We start from the raw sequence: 11,506 nt of genomic DNA, 5'->3' as shown, positions 1-11,506 counted from the left end.
AGCTGCAGGCAGGAGGAGAGGGAGCTGCAGGCAGGAGGAGAGGGCGCTGCAGGCAGGGGGAGGAGAGGGCGCTGCAGGCAGGGGGAGAGGGCGCTGCAGGCAGGGGGAGGAGAGAGGGTGCTGCAGGGGTGAGGAGGAGAGGGAGCTGCAGGCAGGGGAGAGGGAGCGGAAGGCAGGGAGGCGAGGGCACTGCAGGCCAGGGGAGCAGCACAAAGGCGGTCACAGCCAGTGAACCCCTGAATCTATTGCCTGGCAACAATTTGCAGACTTTGACCTGATCTATCCCACTAAGTCATTTTTAAGGTAGATACAGCTTGGCTCAATTAGTAATGAATGTTTCCTTGAGCTCCGTGTTGTCTTGAAGGACTGTCTATGTGCAATCAGACTGACAACAGGAGCCCTGCAGCACAGATAAGAACTTGAAGGGGCAGAGAGTCTAACTTAAGGGTGGTGAACAATATGGGTAGCTGGCGAGAATGGTGACACAACATGAAGTGTAGAACTGTCACTGAATTGCACAATTAAAAACTAGCAAATGGGTGTATATTTTCACTTAAATAAATAGAAAGGCCCTGTCACAAGGGCAGCACGAGGCACAAGGGGTGACAGGCTTCTGAGCCGTTTGTGTCTGCATCCTCCCCCTCACCTCCCAGCTTCTCTCAGTCTCCCTAGTGTCACTCTTACCCCCTCAGGCTGCTTGTGGAGCAGTCCCTTGCCAGAAGTTCTCCCAAAGCTTCCTATTGCCCCTGGAGAAAAGGAGCCTCAGCTGGAGGCCCCCACCTGCCTCTGTCACTTGTCCCACCTCTGCCTCGCAACCAGGGCTGGATATCCAGCTTGCTCCTTCAATGGGCAAGCTCTCTTCAACCTCAGGGCCCTGTCACTGGCTGCTTCTCTCCCTGTTAGGCATGCCCAGCTCCTTACTATTCGGCTCCTCACAAGTTACTCTCCATCTTGCCCCCTGCTTCCCTGCCGTCACGCCGGGCATGACCTGCGTTATCTTCACATGTCCTCACTGGTTCACATAGGGGCCCATGCACCTCTTACTCATGGCTGTACCCCTCACCAACCTGCACATAGGATGAGTCAAAGACATGCGTGTGTGCTTGTCTGCAGGACCCCTTCTCTAGATAATGTCGCCTTTCCAGCAAGTTCTGCCAGGGCAAAGCAGGCCGTGCCCTCCCTTCCACCTCTTACTGAGTCTGCACTCCTGTTCGCCCCTCTGTGACTCATGGCTATGCCACTGTGGACTAACCATGGCCACTGTCCCTGGCAAAGAGGATTGACGGCACCTGTCTTCATGGGTGAAGCTCTGATGGCACAGTGGTTAAGGCATTCGACTGCTAACCAAAAGGCTGGTGGTTTGAACCCAACTGCTGCTCTGGGGGAGAAAGATGAAGCTGCCCGCTTCTGTAGAGACTGAGCCTCAGAAACCCTATGGGGAAGTTCCACCCTGCCTTACAGAGTCGCTCCGAGTCAGAATCAACTCGATGGCTGTGGGTTGTTTTTGGTTATCTCTATGGGCAGAGGTCCCTGGTCAAATGGTTTGAGCTCAACCACTAACCTACAAGTTGGGGGTGCAAATCCACCTAGTGGCACTGCTCTCGTAGATTACAGCCAAGAAAACCCCACGAAGCGCGGTTCTACTTTGTCACATGGGGTCACCATGAGTTGGAACTGACTGGACAGCAACTGGCTTTGTTTTTAAGTGGTATCATTATTATGTTATGTCCAGAAATATTAACGACTAAAATGATTTATGTGAGGATTATTTCAAAATCATCTAGGGTGTAGGGAAGTAAGGAGAGGGTGAGATGAAACAAGAATAGCCACATATTACACTTTCACCAAGAAGACAATATAATACCATTAACGTAATAACAAAGAATAGCTATATATTGATCAAGGAGCTCTGGTGGCATAGTGCCTAAGGCACTTGACTGCTAACCAGACAGTGGTTCAAACCCACCAGCCACTTCTCGGAAGGAAGGTTGGGCAATCTACTTCCATAGTGATACCACCTGGGAAACCCAAGGAGGGGTTGCTATGAGTCAGGTCTGACTCGACAGCAGTGAGTTTGGTTTTTTTTTTAGTATATATTGATCAGTGTTGAAGCTGGGTGATAAGTTCTACGTGTTACACCTTACACAATAAAAAAAGAAAAAGAAACTCGAGTTGGAAGTCTTTCCTGAGATGTGGGTGAGGCCACCTGGATGAGGACAGCAGGGCCTCAGAACCATCCCTATGGATCCCGGACTCTACAGCACACGCATGCTGTATGTCCCCATCAGCCCGCAACAATCGCCCTCTGACATGCCCCTGCCGGTGGCAGACTGAGAAGGCTGGGCCGCAGAGCTGAGAAGAGGCAGGGCTATGCCAGGGCTCATCTGTGAGGCAGGACAGGAATGAGGAGTGCTGGCCCCATTCGGGGCTCCTAGGCCTACCTCAAAGTCCTCTGGGCAGCTCCGCTTGCTGTTGTTGTTGTTCAGGTTTTCCCGGTTGAGTAGGTTTTTATCAAGCTGGGCAGGGGGCCTCTCCCACCTCCCTGCTGCTAAGCCCTCCTCCCTTTCCATCTCCTCCATTTGGGGCCAGGAGCCACTTCGGCCTTTGGGGACCTCAAATGCTAGCTGCTTCTTCCCTTCCTTTTCGCAGGGTCTGGAGCTTTCTGGGGGCTGCCTGGTGGGCAGGTGCACCTCTGCCAGCTGAGCTGCCTCCTCCAACAGAGCGTCCCTCTCCAGGTCATCAAGCTGGACCGAGCTGCAAGTTTCATTGTTGGGGGAATGCAGGAGGGGGTCCGAGAGTTGCCGGAAACAGCAGGGGACAGGAGCCCTGCTGCCTGGGGGTCCAGGCTGGGCATCCTCGTCTGGGCCTGGCAGCTGGGCTTCCAGGGAGCTGTCCAGGGCCTCTGGCAAGAAGTCCCCAGGTCCCGCAGGGCCCTCGGTGGTCTGCTGGAGGCTGTTTCCGGTCTGCTGACGCCACAGCTTGTTGTGCCGCTGTTTGCTGAGGGGAGAGGAGACAGGTGGGTTAGCAGGAGGAGAGTGCCCAGAGGTGGGTGGAAGGCGGGTGGCAGGGCTGTCCACGGCCGGGCAGACGCCAGGTGCAGGCTCCACGGCCCTCTCGGGTAAAGCCCCCTCTATTTATTTGTTCTGGGAGAAAGCAAGGCTACAAGACGTGGCACAGGGCACTGTTATGGACTGAACGTCTTCCACAAGCATGTGCCGGCATCCCACCCTACACCTGAGCATGGGATCCTATTTAGAAAGAGTTTGTTATATTAATTAGATCATAATTGAGCAGGGTGGGTTCTCAATCTAATCACTTCTGAATTATAAAAAGAGCAGATAAAAAAAGAATTAGATTACACACACACACACACACACGCAGAAGAGCCATGCAAGGATCAGCTCAAGCCAAGACACCAAGGAACACCCGAGGCTACGGGCAAGGAAGGAATGCACACCACAGAGACCCTGCTTTGGACTTCCAGCCACCAGAGCTGTGAGAACTTAAGGGTCTGTTCTTTACAGCCACACGTTTGTGGGATTTCCACTATAGCAACACCAGGAAGCTAAGACAGAGAGTAAACCAACAGGGTTCCACCAAGTAACATGGTTAGTAATGTAACTAACCTTAAATGACTTTCCAGTCACATTAGGACCATGTGGCAGACGCAGGACAGGAGTCTACATTTGAAATCTTTGTATCTGTGCTTTAGTCCCACCTTCTGTTGCTACCTTAGGCATGTCACTTACATTCCCTGTCACGTTAGGCATGTCACTTAGGTTCCTGCTCAGTATCTCTACCTGTCAGGTAAGAACTCTGGTGGCAAAATGCCTAAAGCATTTTGACTGCTAACCAGAAGGCTGGCAGTTCCAAGCCATCAGCGACTCCTTGGAAGGAAGATGAGGCATCTACTTCTGAAGTGTCTCCCTGTGTATATACAGCCTTTCTATTCTCCCATGATTGATCTCTTCAAGGAGTGTATCTACCTAATGTAAATGTTCAGCTCATGTGCCTGTCTTTTGTCTGGCTGGAAGCTACAGGTGTGGGTTCAATTCCAGACCTGAAGGGCAGCTAGGGGCCATAGTTTCAGAGGTTCCATCAGGCTCTATCAGACCAGCAAACCTGGTCCCTTTTTTTTTTTTTAAATGATTTTGAGTTAAACTATGGTATTCTTATAACACATTTTTCAAATATAAGGCTTAAAAAAAAAGAAAAGAAAAGAGAGAGAGAGAGAGAAAAAAAAGGGCTCAAAGCAAAATAACGGAAGTAAACCACTTTCAGGAACCTTGTACAGAGTTGCATCTTGGCATTGTGAAGGTTAAGTGAAACAAGCAAGAGGGAAGTAAACATAACAGCACAGTGCAAATTAAGGATGTGCTGCTGTTCTTCACTGCAAGGCTGTCCCGTGATGCCGCACATGTTCCAGGCGAGGCCAAGAGGGCCTGCAGATGGGGCTGCTCTTCAAGGTCAATGCCACGCTGCTGTGAACCGGGCCTGGAAAGCTGGTTAGGCTGCAAAGGACATGGATGGGCTCAGGGAGAGGCAAGCAGGCTGCCCAGTCCTCCTCTTGCCCCGCCTGGGGACCTGTCCAGGACTTTCTGGCTGATGGTGGAGGAGTCCAGAGATGCCAGGGGTGCTCCTGCTTCCCCAAACTTGGCTAAGACTCTGATAGCCAGGGCAGGTGGACTCAGCCTGTGGCTTCTTTCCAACACCAGCCAGAGGTCTGCTTCTTGTCCACAGGTGGAATAGACAAGGAGGGGGAGAGAGTGGGGTCTGAGCTGCTGGCCCCTCACTGGACAGCCTGGAGTGCAGGACCTCCCTGGGATCCCTGCAGGAGCCCACATGGGGTGTGTTCATTTTGGGCCCCCCACACCAAACACTTCCCACCTGGGAGGCAGACAGGCCTGGGTACACAACTCCCATGTGCCATCCACTGGCTGAGTGACGTAGGACACAGTGACCTCTAAGGGTCAGTTCCTTATCTGCCAAAGGGGGAGAAGCTCTGCTTTGCAGACTTACTGTGGGTAGAGATAAGAGATGTGAACGCCAGGTACATTTATTGAGCATTGACCATGTGCCAGGTCTGGTAAAGCATTTCTACAGTTAAACTTGGATGGTACCCAAGTGAGCCTCATGACACCCTGTCAGGGGGTTGTTATACAGAATTCCAACTCAGAAGAGGAACTGAAGTGCAGGGAGAACGCCAAGCTTGCCTAGAGCCGCACAGCTGTCTGCTGGGACAAAGACGGCCCGTGCAGCCCCATGTGTACTCTGTAGAGAAGCCTGAGCTAGGGCCCAGCACAACGCAGATGCTCATGGAGCAGGAGACACACACGCCCTTGCCATACACAACGTCCGGTGCTGGGCTAGAAATTAGGCACTGTTCCTTCCAGCAGCCAAATGCCCTGTGTGCATGTGCCAACAAAGTCGAAACAGATTCCTCCTGGAAACCACTTATCGAATTCCAAACGATAGTTGTTTTTCTCCAGCCAGCTCCCCGGCAAGGCAGGATTTCAGCTGGGGAAGCTGGTGCCAGGAGACACAGGAGCATATTCGGATGCCCATTGGCACACGGCTGACAGGGGAGCAGGCTTCGTGCACTCAGCTGTGCCAACGCTTCTCTCCAGACAGGCGCTCACCCACCTTGCGTCCAAGATGCCTTCATACTCAGACAGCTGCCTCATAAAGCCGGCGTTGGGCCGTGTGATGCTGCGCTTCTGCTTCACGTAGTTGTACGCCTTTTCCAGCGGCCAGCCAAATTCCTTCATGGCATAAGCGATGACGGTGGACGCTGATCGGCTGACCCCCATTTTGCAATGGACCAGGCACTTGGAATGGTTCCTCCTGCAGCAGTGGGGAGGGGCGAGGGTTAGAAAGCTGAAGCCACTTCCCTCTCTGGAGTTTCACCCACCTGATTCGTCTCCATCCAGATCCTCCTGTGTCCTAATGTTTATGGAGCAGACGTCCACCCACCCTCGTAAGGAAATACCTCCGCCGCAAAATCAATTAGCGTGCAATGGCAAAGCAAGATAAACTTGACCTTTCCTATCCAAGTTGTCCAGGGAGGGCCAGAGTGGGAGGCTTCAAAAACCCCACTGAGGGACACAAGCAGGGAGCTCCAGGTTTCTGCGTGAGGGGCCCGCTGCTCTCGCAGACTGTGACGGTGAAGAGCTGTTGTCAGGACACGGGGTCAGGGAACTGAAAGCTGCAGGGCCCGTGGGGGAGTGAGATGGTCGCAGGCAGAAGGCTGAAGGAGCAAGAGCAGGGGAGACAGTTCTCTCTCGGCTCAAGCAAGCACAGAGCTGGCAGAAGATGGGGCTGATACGGTGTGTGTGGAGGCGGAAGTGGTCCCGGAGTGGCTCGACTGACAGCGCAGGTCTGGGGAACAGTGCGTGTGTACATATCCCTTAACCAAGGGTTTTGGTAAGAACGGCAGGAGACGAAATGCTGGTATGGAAAACACCTGTGCAACTTTATTTGCATGGTAGAGACACCCACCAGCCAGCCTGTTTATGTTAGAAGCAGCCCACCGGTCAGGTGCGTGCAAGCTCATTTAGTACGGCCCTTGCTCACAGTGCCTCCCCAAGTCTTAAGTGCTTTTTTATGACTCCTAGTCTGGAGTCTCCATAAAGGGCCCTGACTCTGTCCCCTGGGAGCACAAGGGAACCAAGATCTGGTAAGGACATGTTGTGTAGCTTTGACCTGGGGAAGGGAAGGGGTGTGAAACAGAAGGTGGTGTTTCTCAAAGGGTTTGTCGCTTTCTGTTCCTGACTTCACTGAAACAGTTCTGTGGGAGAAGAACGTGAGGTCAAAGAAGGGTGAGACCAGTGACATGCTCGGGGCAGGGGGGCTGCCTGCATCCTGTGGCAGGTCCTCACCATTGCAATGAATAGGAAGCTGGCAGTGACTCAGGTAAGGACAGAAGGCTGCGAGATTTCTTAGGGGAAGGCGGTCCCAGAGGTACTCAAACTCCCCATCCAGGCTGCTTCTCTCTCCTCTGCTACCTTTGGCTCAGCAACCCCCCTACCCCACCCCCGGGTGGAGCTCCCAAGAGTACCCAGCTCCTTGCCTGGAACCAGTGCTGATGACGAGACTGGGGTCAAGTGTCACGGTCAAGAATAGGTGGCAAGGACAAGGACATGAGGGCTGTCATCTGGAGGAGACCAACTTCCCTTTGGTGCTGGGGTCCCATGGCCTGAAGCCAAAGGTCTATCAGACGTGGAAGCCCCCCAAGCCAGGAGACATGCACCCGGGACTGCCATGGGTCCGCCGGGCATGTGCCCACCGGCGTCCTCCCCACACCGCTTTCTGTGGCTCCTCCTTCCACTTACTTTGCTTTGTTTATAAAATGATACGCTTCGTTCCAGTGGGCGAGCAGGTCTGTGGTCTCTTCGTCATAGACTCGGATATTATGGTATGCAAATAAGCCAGGGAAGAAATTATCTATTTCTCTTGTTACATTCAAAATGTAGTCAACGCTGCAATGAGAAAGAGAAAACAGACAGAAAACAAATTTGGAGAACCAGAACCAGGAATGACAAAACCAAAACAAAGCCACAACAACAAAGTAACAAAAACTGGAGGGGGAAAAAGAAACCATAAAATGCACCAAACCATTAATAAAGGGCATATACTGGGCTTTTCTTTTTGCTTTGTGATGTTGTTTTTTTTTTTTTTTTGATTCTCTACAAGCTTTCTGTATAAGGAGGCTGTATTACATGTACACAAAAATATCCAAATTTCTTGATTTAAAAAATTTGTAAAAAGAAGAATCATTTCAAAGTATAGCAGAGCAGGGCTGATTCTGGAGAGTTAACAAGCGTATTAATCTCTAAACCCCTGAAAGCTTCAAAACTCCTATCAGGAGCACACAGAAGCTTTAGACAAAAACAAAGTCTCCACTTTCAAATAGTTAAAAAGCAGAGTATGTCCACCCATGGTTTATAGGCTTGGGAACTAGCTTAGATCCATTTTGAAACAATACAAAAAACTCACCGCCATTGAGTCGATTCTGACTCATAGTGACCCCCCCCTTTGGGTTTCAGAGGTGGTAAATCTCTACGGAAGTAGATTGCCCAGTCTTCCTTCCGAAGAGTGGCTGGTGGGTTTGAACTGCCCACCTTCTGGTTAGCAGTCAGATGCCTTAGGCACTACGCTACCAGAGCTCCTTGTTTCGAAACAAGGCAGGATATTAAAATAATAAAGACTCCAGAGGGTCCCCTGAACCCAGGTTCGGTTACTTCTCTACCTGTAATTGGTACTCACATTTTCAGAAGAACAAAAATAATTTCAGGAGTTAGGAAGCCTCTCAAACAGATTTAGTCAGTGAATGACTGATTTTTTTTAAGACCTGTTGCCCTGGAGTTGATCCGACTCACAGCGACCCTGTAAGACAGAGTAGTACTCCCAAGGGGCTTCCAACGCTATCAGTCTTTACACAAGCAGAGGGCCACCTCTCTCCCACAGAGTGGCTGGTGGGTTTGCACAGCCGATCTTTCAGTTCACAGCCGGGCCTTTAACCACTGTGCCATCAGGGCCCCTGAAGACCTCTTCAAAGTTTTTTTATTCCTAGCAAGATGGAGAGTATCCACAGTAGCACTGCCCTAAATTATAAGAAGACATCCGCTGAAAGAGAATGTCTCAACCAGTAGTTCTTGAGAAGTATTTTAAGAGTTGTTTAGTCTTGATTTTAAATGTGGTAATTCAGGAATGCCTTCATGCCAGACTGACTTGATGGGGATTTTGTGGCTTTTTTTTTTTTTTTTTTAAATGTCCAGGCATTTGTTGTTGAAGGTCCAGATTTCAACATGTTCCAACCCTGCAGCTGAGCGTTATGGGTGCTCAGACTGAGACAGGCATATGTTTCCGGCCAGCCCGGAGTCTGCAGCATTCCCACCAGGCACAGACGCAGAAACTCAGAAGCAAGAGTGCCCAGGGATCCGAGTGGAATGGACAACAGATAACGTGCGTGCACCGGGGGTTCTCAGGCTCTCCACAGGGCAGAGAGGTGGTGGGAGGGACCCCAGCCTATCGGCATCCGGGCTCTTTCCCATCTTGGTGTGATTTCGAAAAGCCCTCTGACACACCCCAGTCAAATCTAAAGCCCATGAATTATCCAGGACATGGCATCTGTTTAGCTATGCAAATCAGCCCTGGCAGCCACTTGAGAGACCTGGGTGCCAGCGACGAGAGGCAGGCAGCGTGAGGCCTGCAGAGCCAAGCCTTTCGGGGCTGCCTGGGAGGATGAGGGGAGACAAGGGGTGCAGACTCACCCTGAGCCCTGCAGCTCCTCCAGATTGGATGCATTCCATTCAGAGCCCTGGGGGACAGATCACACAGACCGCTGTGAGTGTCACATGCTGGCCTTAGAGCTGCTTGCCAGAGGCACGTTTGCCCTAGCCCTGGTGGGGGTGGCACTGCATGGCCTCAGCCTCAGAGAACAGAAAGGGCCACACATCACAGGAGGCTCCCAGGTGCTCAGAGCGTCATCACCGTGTGTACGACCCTGTGAGGCCCCCAGAGGGAGGGGAAGGGAAGATGGCAGGCTTTCTCACTGGCCCCTAGGCCCCAGGGAAGGAGAGGCCCAGAAAACCTGCCCCCTGTCTCCTGCTTCCTTCCTAAGATTCCAACGTGGTTTCTGGAACCAGAGGGAATGACTTCCCACTCAGGAAAAAGGTTCTTCCACTAATTAACGCAGGAGCTGTAATACTTTTTCTGGGAAGTGCTTTGGAAACATTTAGAAGGTTCACGTCCACTAGCCCCATAACTGCACTTACCAAAGCTCCCTGCGGAAATAATCAGAATTCACAGGGAGACTGACACGAAGGTCCACAGTTATTTATAATGAAACCGTGAAAACAACTCAAAAGTCCAGGAAGAGAAGAAATGAGTAACATAAATTATGACCAATCTATATGATGGAACCATTACAGGAAATCATACTTTCGGAGAATACTTGATGATACGGGAAACAACACATAATAAAAAATGTGAAAAAAAAAAAAAAAAAAGAAAGAAAGAAAGCAGGACATACAACTATTCTCTTTTCTTCCATTCTCTCTTCACTAAAAGATGTCACAGGTATGTACAAAAATCAAAAGATGGGGAGATAAATCCACCAAAATGTCAACAGTGGTCACCTCTGGATCTGTGGGGCCCAGATCTGCCTTTTCTCCTTTAGTAGTATTTCCAAACTGTCTACACGTTTTAACTGAATACTTCTGAAATGATATCATTAAGAAACACACTGAGTGTTCAAAGAACGTGGAAGGGAGAAACGGTCACTCTGCTTAGAAGGGCAGAAGGCCCAAGTCACAAAGAGGGCAGAGCCGGCCTCTCTCCCCACAAACTTCCTTTCCCAGAGGCCGCTCCTCAGGGTCCAGGCTGCAGGGCCCTCATCCAGCTGGCAATCTGTGGTGTGAGCTGGGCTTTCATATTTTAGGGAGCGGCCCAAACATAAAAATTCCTTTAGTATCTCTCATGGAAAAAGTGACATAAAGCACCAAACCACATCAGGAAAATAAGGACAGTGCCATTGAGGGCGAGTGTCCTTCTTGCCATGACTGCCACCTAGTGGAGACAGGAGGCGGTGCCTTCCGCTGGTCGCACCCAGAAAGGGATCCCCTTCCCAGGTAGAAGACCAGCAGGGCCCAGTGGGCCCCAGGCAGCTTTCAAGATACTCCTCAAAGCCACATACTTATCTATACATATATATTCATACATACTGCAAATAAATATCTAATTACAAATGTCTATCTATATAATTTCATTTGCCATTTGCCATCAAGTCAGTTTCAACTCGTGGTGACCCCACGTGTGCAGTGTGGAACTGCTCCATAGGGTTTTCACAGCTGTGACCTTTCGGAAGCAGAAGGCCAAGTCTATCTTCCAAGGCACCTCTGGGTAGGTTCAAACGGACAACCTTTCCGCTAGCAGCTGAGTGTTGAACTGTTTGCAGTACCCAGTGACTCCTGGTATCTACAGATTTCTGTTTCTCTGTTACACATTTAACTGCCTCAGAAACCTAAGGAGGGGTTGCTATGAGTCGGGTCCGACTCGATGGCACATAACAACAACAACAACAGCTACACATGTAAAGAACTATTGACTACTTTCAGTGGTAGAAAGCACAGTCACATGTCTTCAGCAGCAAAGACACTTCCTCGACTTCCAGGAGACACTTTTTCCTGTAGTAACAGTGGTACCTACAGAAACTGCACTCAGGCTGTGCACAAATGTCTTGTTAAAGTCCTCATCGTGATCCCATGAGGTGCAGGATGAAGACACTAGGTGAGAGTGTGCTCCCACCCAGCATGGCAGGCACTGAGGCCTGGCGGGTCTGATTCCCACCATGCCATGTGGCCTCTCTAATGTTAGAAACACGGCTCCTGCTATACGGTCTCACTTTGAAAATGTGCCAATTGCCTTCTTTGGAGATTTATACCATTAACAGAATCTGAGCAAGGATGGCGGTGAAGAGACTTCCTGTAGCACCAGGGCCCATTCT

General features: G+C 50.7%; 1 protein-coding gene across 1 annotated transcript in view; it reads right to left on the bottom strand.

Annotated features, from left to right (window-relative positions):
• Positions 1-11,506, bottom strand: part of SSH1 (slingshot protein phosphatase 1) — an 86,597-nt gene that overhangs the window by 4,762 nt on the left and 70,329 nt on the right. Inside the window, exons 10-13 of the mRNA XM_007955002.1 lie at positions 9,273-9,319; positions 7,332-7,478; positions 5,644-5,844; positions 2,442-2,997 (exon numbers count right to left, since the gene is read on the bottom strand). Coding sequence (XP_007953193.1) covers positions 2,442-2,997; positions 5,644-5,844; positions 7,332-7,478; positions 9,273-9,319 — 951 coding nt within the window. The remainder of the gene's footprint in view (positions 1-2,441; positions 2,998-5,643; positions 5,845-7,331; positions 7,479-9,272; positions 9,320-11,506) is intronic.

The sequence above is a fragment of the Orycteropus afer genome, unplaced genomic scaffold (assembly GCF_000298275.1).
Source record: "Orycteropus afer afer isolate SDZICR_OR568_19922 unplaced genomic scaffold, OryAfe1.0 scaffold00487, whole genome shotgun sequence".
Lineage (NCBI taxonomy): Eukaryota > Metazoa > Chordata > Mammalia > Tubulidentata > Orycteropodidae > Orycteropus > Orycteropus afer.
The sequence above is the reverse complement of the archived record's forward strand: the minus strand, read 5'-3'. Positions and strand labels throughout refer to the sequence as shown.